Here is a 21,249-nt window from a genome sequence, read left to right on the forward strand (position 1 = left end):
AAGACAGGAAATCGTTCGCCAGGGCGGGCGTGTCGGGCTGGGCAGAAGAGATGAGCTCACAGAATCGCCGGGCGGCGCGTCGAGACCCCAGTCAGGTGACTTCCATCCGCCGATTGGGTCGATCCCGTGCCGATAAGCCTTGCGCTGTCGATGCGATCCGACTGCTCACATTTTACCATGGCCTCGTGGATACTACTATTCTATTTTTTGAATGAAGAAACAAGCTCATAGTAATAGATACTAGAAGGGAAGGTTTTATCATAATAATAGTTCGCCTCCACATGAAACCAGGTCAGGAGAAAATGAAACTTAAGCAACAGGCAGAATCAGCACCACCCAACGAAACATAAAACTAGATCTTGGTATCTCGCTCAAAGAGGGTCTATCTCACTCAGATGGAGGATGGGGAATGGGGAACATAGAGGATAAGCAAAATGCACACAGACAAATAGCGCCAGCCGTATCCACGCCACCGCACAGCCATACCGTTATGGCCGAAGGGGAACGAAGTGTTGGACAAACAGAAAACAAAAAGGAAAGGTAAATAGAAGAAAGCAGAGAAAAAGCCGCAGCAAAAGCCAGGGAAGGGAAGAAAGAATAGATGATTAGCAAAACAACAGAACCTTTCGAACCATAACAAGACAGAAACCCCCAAGTCCAGTGCTCCCATACCCGCCATGTCTTCTCTTTTCTCTCTGTTGATTTTGTGCAACTTTCCTGAGATCGCGTCATTGCATTGCCATACCACACAGTTTGCGCCTTGTATTCCGTGTTTCGCCTAAGCCCGCCCCATGCATGTCGTAAGGTTGTCAAATATATCAAGTAAACCAAAAGGAAAACAAATGCTTTTGAACTTTTTACATCGCAACACCAGGTGCGCCATCGGAGACATTATCCGAGAGGTTGATGAGAAGCTGAGCCAGGCAGCGCTTAGTGGCGGCATCGTCGCGGAGTACGGAAGAGAACGTCGCATCGCGCAAGGGTTCGGGAAGGCATTGACGCAGCGCCTCCCGCGCCCTGCTGTTATCACTCAGGCTACAAAAGTCAGCATTTGAAGTAGAAACGAATCAACCAACGCAATTTGAAGAAACCTGGGATAGACTCACCGAAGGAAGCAGCGCACTACATGCTTGAGAAGTCGTACTGTCTGTTGCTCAACAAGTTGAGTGACCATATTACTCAGAACAGTTCCAACCGCGTAAAACCTCTCATAGGTTGCGCAAATGTATGCGAGACCGATATCGTCGAGGAGAATCTTCTGCACGATAAAGATTGCGACAGTTTTGCTCAGTTCTGAGCCGGTCTCCATAATCCGTAAGCAAAGGGGAATGATCTCTGTGGTAAGGAGGAAATTGATGACATCGGACGAGTCATTCTTAACCAACGCTCCGATTACGCCGAGCGAGGTGAGGCGGAGATACTCGAAGGGCCGCGACTTTGACGTTGTGTTGAGGAAAGGATAGAGGAACAGAGGAATGTGAGCTGTTCCGAACGAGAATTTGTTAGTCAAATCACATACGACTTAAAACCGAAGGGTGGGGTGGATGGTCCTGGGTGACGGCTGCGTACCATTAAGAAACAAGGTGCGAGTCTCGTTGTGGGAAGCCACACACTGCAAGAGAGCCAGCGCATTGCAGACCCGGTTTGATGCAGCCGCAGTTAATTGCGAAGGGTTCAACAAAGGGTATACGGAGATGATTTCCTGAAGTAGAGCGGTCATGACACCTGGAAAACTGCCCGTTAGTCGCCACCAACAAAGCTGATCAAAGGGGGTGATTCCGTACCGAAAGAGTGCCAAATAACCAGCGCGAGTTCCGGCACTTGCTCTCTCTTCTTGCTAAGTTCCATAAGGGCGGCTTCTCTGCGACTCGGGTCGAGAAGCTCTGCGACCCAGATGAAAACTTTCCGATTCTCATCACTGATGCCACCATCCATCACGGACACCGCACCGGGCAACGCACCGTCCCCACCAATGCCTCCTGCACCAGCCCCTTGAGCGGAATTACCGGCACCGGCGTTTCCAGCCATGGCTATACGAGTATAGTGTTGTTGTTGAGCGGCTGCGGCTGCGGCTGCGGCCGCCTGGACTTGGGCATGCTGTTGGGCGACCAACGAAGAATGCGGTTGCTGAGCCTGGTGCGGGTGGGTTTGGTGATGCTGCTGTTGCTGCAACCAGGTCGGATCAGCCTGCGGATACTGGTGCTGATGAGAAAAGACGTGCTGAGTCTGCGTTTGAAGCATGGCGGGCCAGCGAAGAATCGGAGCTCAACGGGACTCGTAATCCTCAGGAGGGAAGACTTGACAGCCCTGGATGATCGGGGAAAAGCCGGACGAGGGCAAAATGAACTAAGATGCTGAGTAGGTATTGTCAGGACCGTATACTCGAGAGTAGCCTCATGGATAAGGGTTTTCGAATACAAGAGTTGAGAGTTGTGAGTGAGGGGAGGGGGTGTTGTGAAGATGGCGTGGGAATGACAGCGGGATTGAAGGACAGGCGAGCGTGAAATGATGGATGGAATGGCTTGGGACTACGGGAGGCGGGGAGTCGCAGGTTCCGCCCGGGCAGTTTGTGCCGTCGACAAGGTGCCGAGCTTCATTCACTCTCTGGACCCTGTCGGACTCGAACCGCTTCGATCGGAACAACTTGATCGCGTGGATCGGTAACACGAATCTATTCAAATTTCTTATCCCTTCAATTCGCCCTTATTACCAGCTCGGTGGAGACTTGTCGTTCTATGATGACAATTTCCTCCGTCTCTGTCTTGGGTTGGCATGCTGACCGTTGATGGCCGCCTTGCAGCTGCAGTTATTGGATAAACGCACGAGTTGCTCCGGCAGGTGCATGATTTTCAAGAATCAGCTTTGTATGTATCTAGGGGTGCACTGACACTAGATCTCTGGGAGCTGCGATCTTTGCTCAGATCCTTCATATACCTGTAACTATCCCTGCGCCGCTTTAAAGGAGCGTGCCGGAGGGTGACTCGCAACTCTGGCTGTGTGAGCTCTCACTGTTGCTGGTCAGGGATGCTCTCTACTACTAACTTCCTGATAGATTATGTACGATGTCGGTACAGGCAACTGATGTCCTTCATATGTACAATGCTGTTCCTTGTCAATTTATATTGAGCATCTTATTTACAACACAGTTTCCTTCCGCGTCTTTCAATCATAGGTTCGAAAGAGACAGAAGCAGGGACGGGGAACAAAGACAAAGTGACAAAGAAAAGGGATAAGCAGAAACTTTCAAGGGCATTAGAACATGAATACATGTCTCATCATCGTACATTGCAGATCTTTCGGACACGAAAGAAGAAACCATCACACATCAATCATAAAACCCCGGGTAACGCCTGTTCATGCAAAATCGATCAAATAAAGTCCGAAGACTGAAATCATAGCTAATCAATCGTTGTAATTCGGTAAGTCATTCGTTTTCGTTGGTTGGCATCATAAAATCATCATCTTCGTGAGCGCGTGCGAGATCGTCTAGTTCTTCTGGTATCTCTCGTCCGCCGATCATCTGTCACAACGCTTCCTACAATGTTATTAGCATCATCCTATCATTGTATGAGAACAAGAGGGTACTTACCATCATTGGTATAGTAGTCAGAGGAGTAGTAACTGTAGTAGGTGCTCGGATACGTGTAATCGGTCTTCTCGTCCACGTCGCGATGGTCTCTGCGCCTCTTCAACCCAAGGCACAGCGCGATCGCACCCAGGACGATTCCAATTGTCGCCAAAGCACCCATGCCAGACTCTTTCTTCTTACCGCCACCTGCTGTCGATGGTGCTGGTCGACTGCCGAACCAGGTGCGTTGCTCAGGTCTAGCCCCGGAAGAAGAATGGTGACGACGACGACGTTCTTCAACGTAAGTGGTTTCTTTCCGCTTCCTACCGCCACCGAGACCAAGGCAAGCAAGCACAGAATCAAGTGCTCCACGGCAGCACATACAGGCGCAAAGGAGTAACAGAAGGAACACGCCGGCAATTGTTCCGATGACAATGCCCGCGATGGCTCCGCCGCTGAGTCCTCCGCCGGAGCCCTTCACAACCAATGGCGTGCCGCTTGTGCTCACAGGGGCAGTGAAAGGCTCAGTAGTGGTGGCCGTTTGAGTTACAGTCGATAGAGTTGTTCCGCGTACGGGGGGTGTGGCAGTCGCGGTTGCCCAGATTGACGTGCTTCCCAGGATACATTGATTGTTGGAGCAGACATATGCAGGGCCGCAACAGTCACTGCCGCAGACCGTTTCACCATACTCGGCATTGCAACTGCCAGTGCTCGTTGTTGCCGAAATGTAGGAGCTCCAGGTTGAAGTAAAAGTCGCACGCTCTGTTTCGGTCACGACATACGTGGTGGTGTAATACTCCCAGCTTCCGGAATTGACGCACTCAGCTTCGCCATCACTGTTGGTGCTGCATGTTTCGCTTGAGCTGCAGCAAAGCTGGCTATAATAACCGCAAGGATTCGAACAGCGCTTCTCCAACGTGGCCTCCTCGAGACTCACCTCGGGTTCCAATGGTGAAGCTATCGAGAGTTGAAACTGACTTAGTAGGGCCAGTATAGATAAGGTCGACGGGATTATGCGAGACGCATGCATGGCGAGGGGAGAATGTAGGAATTTCCACAACCACGAGGCCAGCCCACGATGCGACCAAAAGCAGCTTTGGATTGCGATCGCTGCCAGGGACGAATTTGGGGGGTTCCGACGTATGACTCGATGTAGGTCTTGGTATGACAAGGGAGGTATATAGAACGAAAGACAGCGAACGAAAGGAGGCCAAGCAAATAGATGGAATGCGAGAGACCGTCACAGGTAGCGTGCAGAGCAGAGATCGAAAGAATGCATATCAGTTGAGTAGAAAATGTATGGAGGGTTAGAGAAGAGAAGTCGGAGCAGGGTGCCATCCCACGAGCAGCCCGTCCGCCCTTCTTTGATCCCAGCCTCCGTCCGGTCGACTTCCCAACCACCGCATTTCCTGTGACGACCACCACCAATCACTGCCAGGTCGAGTGAATCAGCGATGAAGATAAACTTAGCTCATAATTTAAAAAAGGAAATTTCGGAGGCTGGGATGTCCACTTTTCTCAACTCTGCATGTTGTTGCCCCGCTGTGATCCAATGGCAGAGAAGTGGCCGATGATGCCGTTGCTGCCCCTCTCATCACCAACTTCTCTCCCCTCAGTTCCTGACAGCGTCATTGTCAGCACCCAATCGTGTCTGTGGGCGAAAAAGTCCGGAACTTGGACAGACCCGGCCTACTGCGTTGTCGGCTCCACCGCTAGATTATCTTTTACTCTTCCACGGTGAGTCGGTCTAGCAAAACGCTGTTTCTGATTCGATGGAGGTACGTCCGTCAGGTACTGACTGCATGGGCCTCCATCCGTCGGCACAAATCAGGCGAGGACCGTGTAGTGACTAGTTAGTGACTACACCTACGTGTCACCCAACGAAGGGGCCCCATGCTTAGGCAGTGATTTGGCGCGGGTGACTCAATATCCGTAAGTACTTAGTTGCTCTAGAAGTGCGCATTGTCCGTGACCCGACAATCACATACTAAATTCTTTGCTATCTGGTGAGCCCTAATAATGATGTGGTGGTGAGGCGCCATTGATGCAGCTGGGTCTCCCTTGTCTATTGTGGGAGCAACAAGCTCACAGTACAAGTTCCCATAATAGTAAAGAAATCATAATCTGATCGTTCATTTATTTAGATGTCATTGCTATCCTAGATGCTCTTGTTATATACAAAACGCCACAAAATCATGAGACTCATTATACTGATAGCTGCCCAACTATCGCCCTTCATCAATCACTTCGTAGATACATCCCGTCGTTTCTTTCAGCTACCCAAATAATGGGCATTCTCAACCGAAGTAGTTGTCTCGCGAGTGTCGCAGTTGTCATCGCTGACTTCGAAACCAATATTGTTCACGTCACTTGAGCGAGCATATGTCCATATCTTCGTACATACATATCCACATGAAAATCAAGCGTAGTCGTAACTTCATAGAAACATCCCGGCAAGCCCAATGAACATGCCAAAGAAAAGGTCCTCAAGACTGGAACTCCGCCTGGGCATCGTTCCCCGGTTCTCGTAGACATCAGTGCTGTAACTGCCGCAGTAACCAATGCTGAGACCGTGGCATGCCTCCATACTCAGACTAGAGCATGTCGATATAGCTGCAGAAGCGCCTCCTCCAGCGCGAGTGACACCTCCTCCTTCAGCAGCCACAGTCACAGCATACCCTCCTCCGAGTTGCGAAAGACAGCCGGTATACTCACTCTGACATAGAGAGTAGTATGATGTGCAAACGCGCGCGTTGGCGAATGATGTCGGGATATTGACAAATGGGTATGCTCCGGCAATTGTAGAGCCCGTGAGAGTCACACTCGTTCCATCTGTAGTCTGTGTAGCCGTCGCTGTCTGGGGAAAGCGGAAGCTGCTAGTTGTACCTCCCCCAGAATTTCCAGTCTCTGAGAGCGTGCCCGTACAGCTCGCTCCCGTCGGGCAGCAAGCGACATTGTCAGCGGCATCGCGAGTGCACCTGCTACCATCGGCACAGCATATATCCGAGTAGCCTAGGTTTGTGCAGGAATCATATCCAGAAGGACAGTTATCGCTCCGCTTTCTTAATAATTGCAGTACTTCAAAGGCCCTTTTTCCGGAATCTGCATTGCGAGGTGAATAGAATGGGATAGTATCGATCGATGGAGCTGGTGTTGTCTCTAACGAAAGAACCGTCGAAGCGAGGAATGCGGCCGAGATCCACCCGAAGAGCTTCATTGTCGAGGCTTAGGGCTACAGCGCGCCCTCCGGATATGATGGGACAGGATATCGAAAATATACGTCGGAATGCGTCACCGGCGCAGCTGGAGACTGCGACCTGTTTAATCGTACGATCTGTCGAGGGCTAGTACTTTGCGACGGCTTTGCAGCGGCGATCAACAGATTACTAAAAGCGGTAGAAGTAGATGTCAGTAGTGGTCGATCAGGGTAGCGCGTGCAAGTACACAGTAGCTCAACGAACATGATCCAGGGCGGATAAAAGCACACTTACGTGTTGCTAAAAACTCTTCTTCCTGTAGTAATTTCTGCCGGGTTCGCCTCACTCGAGCAAGCCGGTTTGAACACCGGAAAGTGTGGGTGATGGATGCTGCATCTTTAGGTTGTTCAGGCCGCGCCGGGTCCACTGCGATCCCCTGCCACAGCAACGGAGCGTCGCCTGTGGCCCCTCAATAACCAGCCACCCGTGCAAAGATGGAACTTGTCCACCTATTTTTGGCCCGCATTGATTGAAATCTGCACCGGAGCCAGGAAATCACCCGGCACTCCGCCGGTCTCCATAGTCTTTATCACCGAGTGGATAAATACTGCTCCAGCTCCGATCTCAGGGTCTGCTACTCACCAGATGATGTCACTTTACATCTCGGACAACTAACTACACCACGTGAATAGTAAGCTTACCTCGAGTCGTTTTAGATCATCATTATACACTCAGGCGTACAAAATCTGCTGGCTTATACCAATTTATTCTTTCTCTTGAAAGTGGCATTCGCGTAATTTCTTTTTCTTCCACGATTGTAAAGCATACGATCGGCCAGGCGATTTGGAAACTAAGCGCCCGTTCAGCTAATAGTACACTAGCCATCCTTTTCACAATAGGTCCTTGGATGTGTTATCTTGAGGTCTTCTTCTCGGCGTCCTAACTGGCCAAATATCATCCCTCGAGCTTCGAGATACGAACAGAATCTGAGTTATTCGATATGTCTTGTTCTCCGAACTCTTCTCAGATGCAGATCCCCGTCGTGGACTTTTCGCAGTGGTACAACAGCCAAGATGTCTCATCTCGTCAACAGGTCGCACATGCACTGGTTAAGGCTTGCCAGGATGTCGGGTTCGTATACATCGTGAATCATTCGCTTTCTGTATCGGTTCTGGATGAAGCCTTTGACTGGATGAGACGCTTTTTTGAGCTCTCAAGCGAAGACAAGATGCGGGCCCCACATCCGGAGGGCTGGGCTGTACATCGAGGCTACTCATGGCCCGGTCTAGAAAAGGTTTCTCAAGTCATGAGCACCGGAGATGACGAGGATGCGCGGAAGAAGCTGAGAGAGGTGCCAGATGTCAAGGTTTGTTCGATTTTTATGTCGCCCCAGTGAGCTATTGGACCAAAATCTTTTTTATAATTGTCGCCTTCGAGTCTTATATTGAGATTCGGAATGACGTTTGAGCACAGGAAATCTACGATATTGGCAGCGAAGAGAATACCTTGCAGCCCAACCAGTGGATACCGAAAGAGACACTTCCTGGCTACCAGGACTTTATGGTCCAATTTTACTGGGAGTGTAATAAGGTTGGGAGCGAGATACTTCGTGCTTTGGCTACCGGCCTTGACTTGGAGGATGAAAGCTACCTGACGAAGAAGCATTCAGGTCACAACAACCAGCTCCGGTTGCTGCACTATCTGCCTGTGCCGGCAGAAGAGTTGGAGAAAGAGCGAACCGCCCGATGCCCGGCACATACAGATTGGAGTTCCATAACCATGCTCTTCCAGGATGACTGTGGTGGCCTGGAAGTAGAGGATATTTCTCGGGCCGGCACATTCGTCCCCGCTACTCCATTGAAACATGCCATCATTATGAACATTGGGGACTTATTGCAAATGTGGAGCAATGGTTTGTCCATTCCCCGCAACGTTAGTAGTGGTATGAAATCGGTCATATTTCTGAACTATAACATAGATCGTCTTCGGTCAACCAACCACCGCGTCAGACTACCGCAACTCTCAGATCGATTTGAGGGGCCCAACCGGATGACACGGGAGCGCTATTCAATTCCGTACTTCATGTCTCCTGATCCAGACGTGACCATTGAATGTATTCCGTCATGCATGAGTGAGGCATACCCGGCTAAGTATAAGCCGACCACCCAGGCTGAGTACAACAAGATGCGAGCCTCAATGATGTATTAACTCTTTATAAATGCCACTATTTGCCAGAAAGCCATATATGTTTGTTCTTTCATGAGGATTGTATACCAATAGTTATTTGGCTTGAAGCCCTAAGCCCTAGACTGATGTCCGAATCCGGTATCCTCTACCGCCCGGGCCTCGGAGCCAATGATAGCGGGCGGCCGATGTGTTCATCATCGAGCTTGATCAGGACGATAGGTAACGAACAAACAGCCTTCCCTGTTACTCTCATACCAGATCCACGAAACATCTTGATCAATCCCAAGAAAATCGTTACTGGGACAATCTAAATACGCGCCTTCTTGACCCCGACGACGCAACATTTCTTAACCCCAGATTACCCCTCAATACCAAAGCGGGACTCCCCTCTCCTTACCCAAAATGTCCATTCCCAACGAAGCTCTGCAGAAGGTACCTTGTCCTAGCAACTCTATCTCATAATCATAACTAATATGTTCCGGACAAACAGCTTCTGCAAGAAATCGAGGTTCAGGCCATTACCTCTCAACAACAAATCGGCGTCACGAAGGCGCAGATCACAACTAAGCAGCGAGACATCCGCATGCTGGAGCTCACGTCCAAGGAGATCGGCTCTTTGCCTAAGGACACAAGGGTATATGAGGGCGTTGGTAAGATGTGAGTCTACTGGTGGCTACTATATCACCCTTCTAAGGATGGCATGAAGACGGAAGAATCTCGCAACCATACTAACGGATACAATTCTCATAGGTTTGTGGCTGTCCCCATGAACACGATCGACAAGCGTCTGTCAAGCGAGAGCGGAGATCTGAAGACGGACATTGCCGGCTTGGAAAAGAAGCTGCACTACCTGGAAATGACACACAAGAACAGCCGGGAGAACCTGGAGCAGATCTTGAAGTCCGGTGGAAAGGCGTGAGGGGCTGTCTCATCAGTGGGAAAGAACTGAAAGATGAGCACAAGGAATAAATATATTAAACCGATAATAGGTGCCGTTGTGCTGGGCAAACGCCCGCCTCTGGTGGTGACAGAATGGGACGGCATTCGCAGAACGCTGCACGGGAGATATACGCTAGGATGAGGATCCTAGGGGGCAGCCTCGTCTGCTGTGATGCGCTCTGATACTCCCTTACATCATGGTGCTGTGAAGGCTGCCTTCGCTATCAGTGGTCATGCTACGCCCTGCTGATGCGCTGAGCGCTCGGCGTTAATTGGATTTGCTTAGCGGTGTTTAGAGGTATTTCAGTATGTATCACCAGCTAGCTATATTATAGCAAATCAAGGGTTCTCTAGTCATACTTTTACATAATGATACCACAATTTCTCATAGGCAATCTTGATCATGCCCCCCTAGACATCAATCACCCTGTGTAACTATAGCTAATAGTTTTACCGGAACAATGAGATAGTGGCCTTTTTCGAGTCCCAAAACCGGACGGCTCTCATCATACCACCGTTGGCCAACATGTTGCCAATATTGCAAGATGTGATTGGTGTTCCATCTATGCTAAAGATTGCATGCCTACGGACGCCACGAAGAAGCCCCACTATAGAAGTACTACTATGTAGCACAAAACCGTCACCACCATTACCAGCAACGTTATACAAGGCAAATACTCATGGGCCTCGAATGCAGACCCGTGGCACAGAGGTGCTATCCATGCTCAATTATTTGAGGATAACCTGTTCTGTCTCACACTTTGAGAGCAATTATCCGGGAAGGTGAGAAACTATCCTCCCGTGCCCAGGCTTTTGACCTTGACTCACTCATCCTCCAGGATTTTTGAAAAGTCAGCCCACACTACAATGGAGGCTTTGACCTCTACGCGGCAGCGGATATGAACGAATGAAAGGGTTCGGAGCATAAGAGTTGCACAGCTTCCCATCCCGATTTCCCCGAGTCTAGTTTACGAAAGTTTGCGCTAGATGCTGACTGGGACATTACTTGAAAATTTGCGCACAATAGACGTCTGCTTGAGGCTACTTGCTTGTGTAGTACCTCTGGTCAGCGTGGATGCATTACCCTTGTCCTTGTGCTCGTGGAAATGAAGCAGGGATTGCCTGTTGTAAGAATATGAAAGTCACCTACGCGCACTATCTTGTGACTCACTACACCCTCTAGAGATAGCAATGATGTAGCTTGGTGATGTTATCCCCTAATTTTTGAATGACGAATTGACCTGTTCTGACAAATGGATGATTATTGAGTGCTCTGCACCGGAGGGAAGGGGATCAGAGTTCATTAAAGGAGCCATAATCATTATAGAGTAAGCGCTAGCGTCATCGCGCCCAAAAGGATCTTGCAGGATCAATATCGAATTACGCATTGCGTTCCATACGATCAAGGCCCACTGGAGCTCGGAAGGAATGCGTCCACGTGGTACGCATGGCAGATATGCAGCATCGACAACACCCAACACAATCTTCACCATTCGACTTACAATGCCTCTAAGACACAGATTACCTCAGATTTGCTACTTACATACTATAGGCTGATGATTTTGCTACTCATCCACGAAAAGCATGCTCTTTCTAGCATTATCACGCCCGTTCCTCCTTGGAAGACTTGAGGCGGTGCAGCCGAATACGAGATCCTGGTCCTCCTGCGTCTATACAAGCTTTTGATCACTTTCTTGTCTTCTACCATTTCGAGATGTTTCAGCCATGCTTCTCCGTGAGTACTAACTTGAATCTCGGATGCACCTTGGTGCCAACTCAGTTTACTCGGTCCGATCAACTTGAGGCAGTGAAACAAGCATCCAGCAAGGGACTATAAGAACAATCGAAATGGAGCCAAGGGATGGGAATTCGCAGCACAATCATAAACATACTTCTCTACAGAAAGAATTAGCACTATCGAAATGCTTTCTCTTCAGATCTTGACTTCTTCTCTTGCCATCGGCCTCGCGGCAGCGGCGACTCCCTCCAGCTTTACTCCGTCCGTCGACGCGGACGTTGGCGTGGTCTTCACCGAAGATGGGGGCCACCTAACTCTCAAATCTGGAGCCTTGGTCAACCAAAACTGTAAGCTTCATCCATTCCTGACGCGCATAAGCACTATTGATATTACATACTCACAACTCTTCCACAGGGACCATCAATACTCCGACCTTGTACCTAGAGGACACCACCTCCACTGAGGACGAGTACGTCATCATCATGATCGACCCAACCATCAATGAGGACGGTGTCTCAACGGCCGCCCTACACTGGTACCAACCATACCTAGCCTACTCGTCTGGTGTCTTGGAAATTAGCAACACGAGCGCCCCAAACGCGGAGTACGTCTACCCGACACCGCTGGAAGGGCCGGCCCACGATTACATCCTGCTGCTGTACAGCCAGCCAGAGGACTACTCCCTGCCTGTCTGCCTCGAGAGCTTGTTGCCTGCAACAGACGCGGCCCGTCTCGGATTCAATCTTGATGAGTTCGAGGAAGTAACGGGTTTGGGTACTCCCGTGGCGGCGAATTGGTTTCAGGTCGTGAACCCTACCCCTGCGACTACCACTTATGCGATCACGTCTACTCTCGTTTCCACATACGCGTGTGAGGCCACCGCTACTTCTGTCTAGTTTATTAGGGTGTTCAAGTCTGTTGGGTAGTGATGAGGGGTCGCTCTGTACTTATTGAGTATGAAGATGCGTTTTGGATGTCTCTATGGGCTTTGGCTTACTGTGGGATAGCACAAATCACTGTACAAATACTATGAATAGATACTAGTACCAATATTTCAAGATTACTAGCTTTGAATGCATCGATTTCAGTACCACCACATACAACTTACCGGATAATCATTTCCGTGCACGTAAGACGTAAAAGTAAAACGGCCCCAAAGCCAAGGAAGGATTAGTCGTTCCTGATAAGCAGCACATTTACACAGAGTCGAGATATTCTCCGAGGAGTTTCATAATCTTGCCACTGAAAATCCACTTGCTAAATATAATGCACGGCTTAGCTAAATTAAGTCAGCTCTCATACTCATTCCCACATAGTTGGATAGATCGCTGTACTAAGATATAGCGCAGCTAGGGCACTTTTGCTGAGTCACTAATAGTCAGAAAGGCTGTCTAAGACACTCTCCTAGCACTTGCTAGTATTTCCCTAAGAATGAAATAAATACACGCAATACGTCTTCAGGTAAATTCTACATACTATGATTATGGTTTTATCTTTTATACTACAGCCCGCTTTCTTTTTCTTGATATGTTTATATCAGCTTTTGTGTATAAGCCTAACAGAATGTAAGAGATCTGTATACGAGAAATCTCTATAATTTTCTTATTCTACTTGGTTAGAGGCATTGAAAGAAAGAGATATGAATAGAAATTAGTCTCCCTGAACTCCTACTTAGTATATGCTATTAAATTTATTCTATCTTCTGGCAATGCATGTCTAATTGTCTAGTCTTCTTTCTTGTCATATATTTTTAAATAGGTATTGGAATTAAAACTACTACACTTTTATTATACTTATGGATGATTGGAACTCCTTTTAAAGATATTTTCAGAACAGCGGGCTGCCCACGAGGGTGAATCTCACGTGGGCGTCCCTCGAGGGTCCGTCTCGCTCCCCGACTGGCAGTTTAACCCGTATCTCCCACGCTTGTCCCTTACTGGGATTGACAAGCAGGAATCATGGCCGTTAGACAAACAAGGACCTATTCCAGCAGCCAACAAGTCAGTGGTATCCTCCGGTCCGCTTCCCCTCTCCACCCCTTGCAGGGTAGACTACACCGATCGATCAGCATCCTCGAATCAGTCAAACTTATCTCTATAATCTAGCTTCTTGAGGGTGTATAAATCTATTCTATAAATTGAAATCACTTCAATCTAGCCTCCACGACCCCAACAGGTACTCCAGGAGCACGCCACACCTTAACCAACTCCAAGCCCGAGATGTCCAAAAGATGAGCCCAATCCTTCGTCGACCGTTCGAGGCCACCAAAAGTCATCATCGTCTGATCCATCCAGGCATGAAACATCGATCCGCCCACATCAGGCACAATATGCTCCGTGATCAGCACGCGAGACTTCTCTCTATCCATGGCTCCCGCCAAGTTAGATAAGATCTTCTGACTTTCGGCGTTGGGCCAGTTGTGGAGACAGCGTCGAATATAGTATGCCAGAGCTCCTAGATAGAATGAACATATCGGTCAGTTTAAATTTCTCCAAGCATTTCAATGTGGATAAGACACGTATATACGTACCCTTGACCGGCTGTGGTTTGAAAAAGTCATGTCCCATGGCCTCGATCCCGTACTTCTGAACTTCGTCACCGTTATCCTCTATTACACACGCCTGGTCTTGAAGAATAAACCGGCCCTTGAGATCGGGCTCGGTCTCCTTGATTTGCCGAATGACATGGCCCCGACCACCCCCGATGTCAACCAAAGTGACCGTATCATCGCTAGCCAGGAGACCTAGTTCCTGAGTAAATGGATACAGGCCCGTTGTGACTAGCATTGAGTCCGCAGCCTTCATGGATTCGTTGAATCGGCGGAAGTTGCTAGGATTTTCGTACAGATGCTCAAACGCGGTCTTGCCTTCGCAGTTGTGCACCAGTGAATAAGGGTTGTTGCGAAGAGTTATCTCGTTCTTCCAATTCTTTTGACGAAGGAATTCGCAGTTCCGCATCATACCGGGGACGAAATCGTGCATCCTGCGAAAATTACTTTAGCTCTCAATTCGTCGTTTTGCTGAATGGTAAGGCTTTTGAACACACATGGAGGTGTAGACTGCCCGCATTTGCGGCACAAGATAGATTTCCGAGAAGGGTGTGTGGGCGTACTGCTCCTCTCCAACTTCGCGGAAGGGACCAACTGGAGTGGCGGCGCGCATGTGTCGAACTATTCCAATCGCTTGTTAGTTAAACGGGTTCAACAGTCAAAGAAGCAGATATGCCATCTAGAAGACCTACCAACCAATTCTTTATCCATCCCCGTCTTCTCCGATATCTCGGTAGCTGAGATACTCTTGCCTCCGGTAGGGATCGCTTCGAAAACACCCGCCTCTAGAAGTGTTCGTATGGCTCCTGTGTTGGCAGCCTAAGAAAACCCATCAGTCAGTCACCTGTATCATTGTAGAGTAGAATGATGACCTACATTTTCAAACTGCGCATAAAGCATATCTGCTGGACCACGTAAGGTCTGGATCAATTGCGTTGCGTTCATCAAGACTTTGTATCGATCTTCATCTGAGAGGCTCTTCTGGTATACATTCGTAGCAGATATGAGTTGATTCAAGCTCTGCTGGAGAGCCTCGTCTCTGTGGGCAATGGTTCCCATTTTGCACGAATCGGGGATGCTGGTGGTGAGGTTGAAGACTGTAGGATACTTGGACAATTGAGAGGATCTGAGTGCTTACTTATAGCATAGCCTTTCGCGCAGGCCTTAGCCGAACAGTGACCAGCCCATAGTCTGATTGAATTTCCTATTACCCGAATTCAGCGCAGGTATGGCACCCTTGCTGGCATGCGTGCGGTCGGTAGCACTGTCAGGCTGCGGTATTTGCTATATACAGAATCCTTGTGGGTCAGTTTTATAGCTAATGAATGGGTCAGATGGCAAAAGTACTGCAGTACCCACCTACGCACGCACACACACACACACTCTCTCTCTCTCTCTCTCTCTCTCTCTCTCTCTCTCTCTCTCTCTCTCTCTCTCTCTCTGTGTGTGTGTGTGTGTGTGTGTGTGTGTGTGTGTGTGTGTCTGTCTGTCTGTCTGTGTGTGTATGGGCGAGTGAGACACACGGTCTTATGCATTGCTATCATTTGATTCCGTTAAATCTATGTGGAAATTCCTCGTTATCTCTAGACGGTACGTGGTTACTAAAAGTTGTAATTCGCATGAAACTTGCAGGTGAAACAGTGTATTGTGAGTTGATCTACAAGGAAAGTTCTTCCCCGACGGCCGCTAACAATTGCCAGACTTATCAGAGGTAAATCTGGCCAATGAATTATAATGTGTCCCAGGGATGATGTCAGCTTCTAGTTGTAGCCGGTATTGAGACACATGTGCATGGGCTTGGGAAAAATGATCCGCTATTTTCAATTGGGCTAGGGAGCTGCTGGGCTGTTCTAATAGTCTCGTTGACGAGTCACGCTTGCCATCTAATGATCCCTTGATGAAGGAAAGAAGTTTTATCATGCAAGTTTATCATTTCATCGGGATATTGCTCTATCGGGGATTCGTGGCGTACATTGGCAAACCCCCCTTGCAAGAAGTTGCGTGCTTGCCGAGTATTCCCTTGCAGCAGGATAGAGGCAGTGCCTGCGTGGACAAATCCCCCTAGAACCAATCCTACAGCTATTGCATGCAGGAAAAACCAAGTTACCAGAGATCTCCATTGGAAAGGATGTTGTGTTTACCCATCCAAAGCACAGCCCGGTTGCGCAGTTTTCGTGGTGCGTGTCACTCTAGACTCCCTACATCATACTTCCGTTGGGAGTCCGGCACCAAGGGGCCGAAGAAGACTACAATGCATTGCTACGGCTCAGTCTTTTCTCCGTTGGATGATTTTACTGAGTAAGTACTATTTGTTTTCGAAGGGTAGAACTCTTGGTACTCAGCGTACAATCAGGTACGAACGGTTAACCCATTCTATCAATCGATACTTATTGGCACTAGAGATTGGTAGTGAGACTAGGGTTGAACCGGCAAATTGGCCCTTAAGTTGGGTCTACTACCGATCAGGCTCACCATATAGTAAAGATTATTAATTATTTCTTATTGGGCCCCCTGGTTACTGTTAGCTGTCCCTGGAATGCTCCCATTTCTCCTAAGACCCCTCGAGACGTCATTCTAGTAACCTAATTTTGGCTAGCATCCGAGGCCGTCGCATCATACTCCACTATGTGGCTGTTGATCTTCACAGAACCAGTCCACTTGTGATCAAAAGACCCGAATGGAGAATTGAGCGGTCAGTTGCTTTACCTTTTAGCTATCTGAGCTACCTAGATTAAACTTTGAAGAGACTTTACAGTTATACCTCCAAAGGACCTAGAAAGTCAATTGGTCTATTTGAGTCAGCATTCCTATAGGCGCATAGATCGAGCCACGCAAGGGCTCGGCTTGGCGATGGTCAGTAGATCAGAACATGGTCTTGACAATGTAACTGATCCCTTAGCGTATTGTCTTATAGACCAGCTGTTTTGCATGGATATTGGCTATTCTCAGTTTACTTAGTATGTCTTGAACATCCGATGTCATCTTGGATTATGCTGACGAGAACGGATGTCGAGAGCGGATATAGGGTACACATCTGGAATTTGTATCTTGATCAGTTGACGGCATTCAAGAAGTTAAGTTGTTACTGCTTCAAGTGTTCTCATTCTACCCTTAATAACTTCACTATTATGGCCTTCATTGCGGCATACAGTCTCACAAATATCCTTGTCTTCACATTGGACTGTCAACCCACTATCAGCTTGAGAGGCCAGCCGGAATCACCTGACTACCTTCCATTCGCAGCTGGCAATCCACAGGAAAGGAACAAGACGGCTATGCAGAATGTGCGCAGGTGATGGCTAGCAACAATGGCATCAGGAAGTTGGTCAACTACACGGTCCAATACAAGGATCAGAGTAAGCATAGCTTGTTGTAAAGCTACGGAAAGACGCAGCTTAGGGTATGAACATATTTCCCACGAAGCACTTGATGCACTCTCAAGGCACGAGACTGCGTGTCATAAGAGAGTCTATAAAAATATAAAATTAACTATACGGTTGCCATACAGGTTTATTTCAAGGTAGTGCATTTTCTTATGTTTCTTCAGTATATACCTACTACACTTAACTCCCGATTACCTGCCTATAGCTAGGGAAATAGCCAGCGCCTGTCCCGCAGGTCCTGCATCTCTACCCTCTCTCTATCTACCTATGACGAGTATTCACACTTCCACCGCCACCGGAATAAGTTCCCTCCTGAGTGTTGGAGGCCCAGATGGGGCTTTCTCCAGCCTTGTAAAGTACGATGTTACCATCGTCCTGAACGATACAGTAAACACTGTTGTCGCCTATGGGGTAGGCAGTCTCCGTTTGCCATACTTTCTCTCCTTTGGTGGAACTTCACAAAGTAAATTCAAATTAGCCCATGGGGACTTTTCCAACCAACTCTAGTGGACATAGGGCGGTCATGGACATTAGAGAGAAAAAAAATTAAACTTACTATAGACAAAGATTGCCGTCTTCCTGCATTTTGAGCCCCTGGATATCCTGCCGTTGAACGGCTGTGTTTTGGAATATACAACTACCATCTTGGTAAATGGCGAGCTTTCCATCGCTCTGCACGCAGAATTCGGTCTTGCTGTTAGTGCTTTGCAGGCTGTGGCCGGGAATGAGCCATTGTCCGTTGCGGAGAGTGTTCGACAGAGGTACGTTGATTGAATATTTTGTATAAAGAGGATGAATGGATGGAAAGAGAGTATGGTTATGGAGTTGTAGTTTCGTCCTGAAGTGGGTGCATGGGAGGTATTTATACCCCGAGTCCTGATCCCTCCTGGGCTTTGGAGCATACATTATTCTCACTGTACAAGAGTTCACCGCCACTAAAGTCAGAGTGTCCCTTTGACGATGACGATTGATCATCCCAAAGTTCAGCTCCATAGTTCAGCTGCTGGAGTCCCCGGATGGGTCCAAGAACTGGCGTGGCGAAACTACTACGGAGTCATGTAGCGCCTTCGACGATCGGGCACCCCACTGTGCAAACTGCAAAGTAGATCTTGGGTTTTGAGCGGCCAGGTGCTAAAATAGTAGTATCATGCTAGTGCGCCACCCGAACGGTATGGTCAAGTATGTGCGGTAAATCGCCGACTCGGAATTTATTTCCTTCTGGCCTGGTCACCCTCTGACTACTTACTTTATTTACCTAGTTTGTAGAGGTTGAAGCGATTGAAACTGGATTGAACTGATAATAGCCCCATATATCTGATGTTTCTGTATTTATTAGGAAATACTAGTAGCCATGAGTATCTTCCTGACTGAAAGAAATGCCGGTAAATGCCTGCCGGATGTTGTAGGAAGTTAATTGTTGAGACGGAGAGATATTGGTTGTCTCGCTATCAGGCGCTGCAGAGCGAGGCGCAGCTGGAAAGAGGGGGAAGGCAGGCCTCGTCCAGTGCCCTCGCCTTCCAGCTATCTACGTAGTACTAGTATTTTCTATATCAGTTTGGCCAATCTGATACCAGTATTCATCCAGTTAGAAAGGTGTTCAGAGGTGCGTTCTGCGAGTTTGCGCAGGCAAAAGCAAAGTAGGAGAAAGCGTTGTTAAGAACATTATTTGGGGTTCAGGTCGATCCCACGTAGCCCTTTTGCCTCGCTGGCCATATGCTGTCAAACAGCCAATTTTGTTGAGGAACTTTGGCTGTTCTTCCCTGACACCTAGCAAGTGGAGATATGGGCATCATTTCCCATCCAGGAAAGTGTTCTCAAACCCAAGATGCGGAGTGGGGGTGTGTCCGATCGTGGAAAAGCAGTTCCGTTTGCGATCAGTCAGCGAATGGCTCCACGGGAATTAGCACAGTATCTTCACGCTATCTCAGCTCTATCAGGCTACCAGCCGCAGTGGGGACCGCTTCAAGTAATGACTGCAGACTCTGCAGCTAGCTGTATTTGGACTATTACTTACCCCTATATCTGAATAGCAAGCTTTCTGTCTGTTTCGAATATACAGGATCTACTACCTGGGCTTCTGCCTAAGTAGTTGCCTTAGTAGCTGAAGTACAGCAGCCTTGGTAGGCTCTTTAAAGAACACTTCATCACTTGGCTGATCTTACACCAGCCATTCTCCAACAAACAGAACTGATTACTAACCTGTATGGCCCTACGTAGAGTCCAAATAGGGCTGCTGCCTTTATCTACTAGATTGATAGATGCTACAACATTGGCTACCCTACAATTAAATACTTGTAATATAGTCAAACATAGATCATAAATCCCTAACGCTGAGAAGCTGAAGCTCCTAAGGAACTTTGTAGACTTATACATATTCCTAGGGTTTGCTCTGAATTTCAGCTTTCTGGTGGCAGCAATGCACCCCCAGATGAAGACTTTAGCAATCATACTAAAAGCCCGTTGCGGCCATCATTTTATAAAACTGAATCGTTATCTTGGTAGATAACATTTTGATCTGACTAAATACGTGACTTGGATATTGCATGACAATTGTGAGCCTTGGCCTTGAAGGATAACAAAAGGAAGAAATGCCTGTCTACTACTGTTGACTCTCCTATAACGCATCTACAACTTGTAAGAGATGCCTTCACTTATACCTTTCTATATGTGATTACCCGGGACTGAGAGATCAGTTTTATCCAAGTACAAATTCGATGTCAATATATGATAGGGAATAGTACTAAATGGATTAACGAGATCGAGACAGGGTACAGTGCAAATCAATGAAGAGCATAGGGAGATACCTGGATTAGTAATAAACAAAGATAATCTAAGAGCGGAACTACTTAGAGAGCTGTTGAATCTATGTTTCAGGAAGGTCGCATCTCATGCAGGTTGTGGGCTGACAGATTTGCCGTTCGGTCTCTCACAAGGCACGATGGGCGTAAGGACCGTCCGCTCCACATCATGAATGCAACATGTCATCGAAGTGGTGCGCGATGCTCACCACCCAAGCTCATTATCTCACTCGCATGCAATACTTCCCTTGTAGGCACTGCGCCCGCGGAGATTATATGGTTTCTTGCTTCCCGTTGTGCAGCTTGCTTATTTCTTCCTTGGCATTTTTCAGGGTCTACAACCACCTCAATAGCATGGGATGATGTGATTATGGGACATCACGACCCCGGGCAGAATATGGAGCACAGCATAGCTATAGTCATGCCATTGAGCCAGGATTATCTCTCTGGATGCACAGTGGCAAATTCTAGCCCTGGGCGGGATAGTTTTCAAGGCTGATCTAGGCACCTATGAAGCGGAAGTGTAGTGAAACGCGGAGTTGGCCGCATCATTGCTGTGCGAATCTTCCGGGCGATCATTGTTACTCGACCGTGCTGATTGCATGTCTAATTCCTATCTATATCCTACCCCTCTCAGCAGCGGAAGAGCATAAGCAGGTCATACTGTGTTGGCGCACACGCCATGCGGCTATTCCTTCCCGTTGTGGTACAGGTGGACACCCGGGCCTCAGGGCAAGGTCGTGTATCGCCAGATTCCAGCTGTGCAGGGTCTATCTGCATTGATATGACATCTGCAAATTGGGTGATCTGTACCCATGCAAAAGTTCCATGATGCGCTGAAACCTTGCCCAACATGGAATAATGTGTCTCAGTTGGTGCTTGGCTTTACGA

General features: G+C 48.2%; 8 protein-coding genes across 8 annotated transcripts; 3 read left to right on the top strand and 5 right to left on the bottom strand.

Moving 5' to 3' along the window:
• Nucleotides 1-248: 248 nt before the first annotated feature.
• BO79DRAFT_75705 (uncharacterized protein) lies at nt 249-768 on the bottom strand. The gene has a single exon (XM_025689704.1). It carries the CDS (start codon nt 677-679, stop codon nt 392-394), a length of 288 nt encoding a protein of 95 aa, XP_025542306.1. The 5' UTR covers nt 680-768; the 3' UTR covers nt 249-391.
• An 89-nt stretch (nt 769-857) lies between these two features.
• BO79DRAFT_141510 (Rcd1-like cell differentiation family protein) lies at nt 858-2,241 on the bottom strand (the record flags this gene model as incomplete). Its single annotated transcript, XM_025678253.1, has 4 exons — nt 858-1,035; nt 1,107-1,482; nt 1,570-1,725; nt 1,785-2,241. 4 exons carry the CDS (start codon nt 2,239-2,241, stop codon nt 858-860), a joined length of 1,167 nt encoding a protein of 388 aa, XP_025542307.1.
• Nucleotides 2,242-3,130: 889 nt separating this feature from the next.
• On the bottom strand, nt 3,131-4,864 carry BO79DRAFT_243770 (uncharacterized protein). Its single transcript, XM_025685314.1, has 2 exons — nt 3,590-4,864; nt 3,131-3,535 (listed from the first exon to the last, which is right to left on the bottom strand). The coding sequence occupies exons 1-2, from the start codon at nt 4,596-4,598 to the stop codon at nt 3,459-3,461; spliced, it is 1,086 nt and encodes a 361-aa protein (XP_025542308.1). The 5' UTR covers nt 4,599-4,864; the 3' UTR covers nt 3,131-3,458.
• Nucleotides 4,865-5,702: 838 nt separating this feature from the next.
• BO79DRAFT_236053 (uncharacterized protein) lies at nt 5,703-7,078 on the bottom strand. Its single transcript, XM_025684541.1, has 2 exons — nt 7,060-7,078; nt 5,703-6,954 (listed from the first exon to the last, which is right to left on the bottom strand). The coding sequence occupies exon 2, from the start codon at nt 6,783-6,785 to the stop codon at nt 6,006-6,008; it is 780 nt and encodes a 259-aa protein (XP_025542309.1). The 5' UTR covers nt 6,786-6,954; nt 7,060-7,078; the 3' UTR covers nt 5,703-6,005.
• Nucleotides 7,079-7,792: 714 nt separating this feature from the next.
• On the top strand, nt 7,793-8,973 carry BO79DRAFT_141150 (isopenicillin N synthase family dioxygenase; the record flags this gene model as incomplete). The annotated part of the gene is made up of 3 exons (XM_025678246.1): nt 7,793-8,131; nt 8,239-8,677; nt 8,744-8,973. 3 exons carry the CDS (start codon nt 7,793-7,795, stop codon nt 8,971-8,973), a joined length of 1,008 nt encoding a protein of 335 aa, XP_025542310.1.
• Nucleotides 8,974-9,053: 80 nt separating this feature from the next.
• BO79DRAFT_285780 (putative prefoldin subunit 1) lies at nt 9,054-10,189 on the top strand. Its single transcript, XM_025688397.1, has 3 exons — nt 9,054-9,384; nt 9,443-9,609; nt 9,703-10,189. Exons 1-3 carry the CDS (start codon nt 9,355-9,357, stop codon nt 9,869-9,871), a joined length of 366 nt encoding a protein of 121 aa, XP_025542311.1. The 5' UTR covers nt 9,054-9,354; the 3' UTR covers nt 9,872-10,189.
• A 1,624-nt stretch (nt 10,190-11,813) lies between these two features.
• BO79DRAFT_285781 (YbhB/YbcL family Raf kinase inhibitor-like protein) lies at nt 11,814-12,562 on the top strand (the record flags this gene model as incomplete). Its single annotated transcript, XM_025688398.1, has 2 exons — nt 11,814-11,976; nt 12,044-12,562. 2 exons carry the CDS (start codon nt 11,814-11,816, stop codon nt 12,523-12,525), a joined length of 645 nt encoding a protein of 214 aa, XP_025542312.1. The 3' UTR covers nt 12,526-12,562.
• A 1,210-nt stretch (nt 12,563-13,772) lies between these two features.
• Nucleotides 13,773-15,236, bottom strand: BO79DRAFT_141373 (O-methyltransferase; the record flags this gene model as incomplete). Its single annotated transcript, XM_025678251.1, has 5 exons — nt 13,773-14,083; nt 14,160-14,611; nt 14,675-14,798; nt 14,870-14,996; nt 15,054-15,236. 5 exons carry the CDS (start codon nt 15,234-15,236, stop codon nt 13,773-13,775), a joined length of 1,197 nt encoding a protein of 398 aa, XP_025542313.1.
• Between the last annotated feature and the right edge of the window lie 6,013 nt (nt 15,237-21,249).

This window comes from Aspergillus costaricaensis (genome assembly GCF_003184835.1).
Source record: "Aspergillus costaricaensis CBS 115574 unplaced genomic scaffold BO79scaffold_7, whole genome shotgun sequence".
Lineage (NCBI taxonomy): Eukaryota > Fungi > Ascomycota > Eurotiomycetes > Eurotiales > Aspergillaceae > Aspergillus > Aspergillus costaricensis.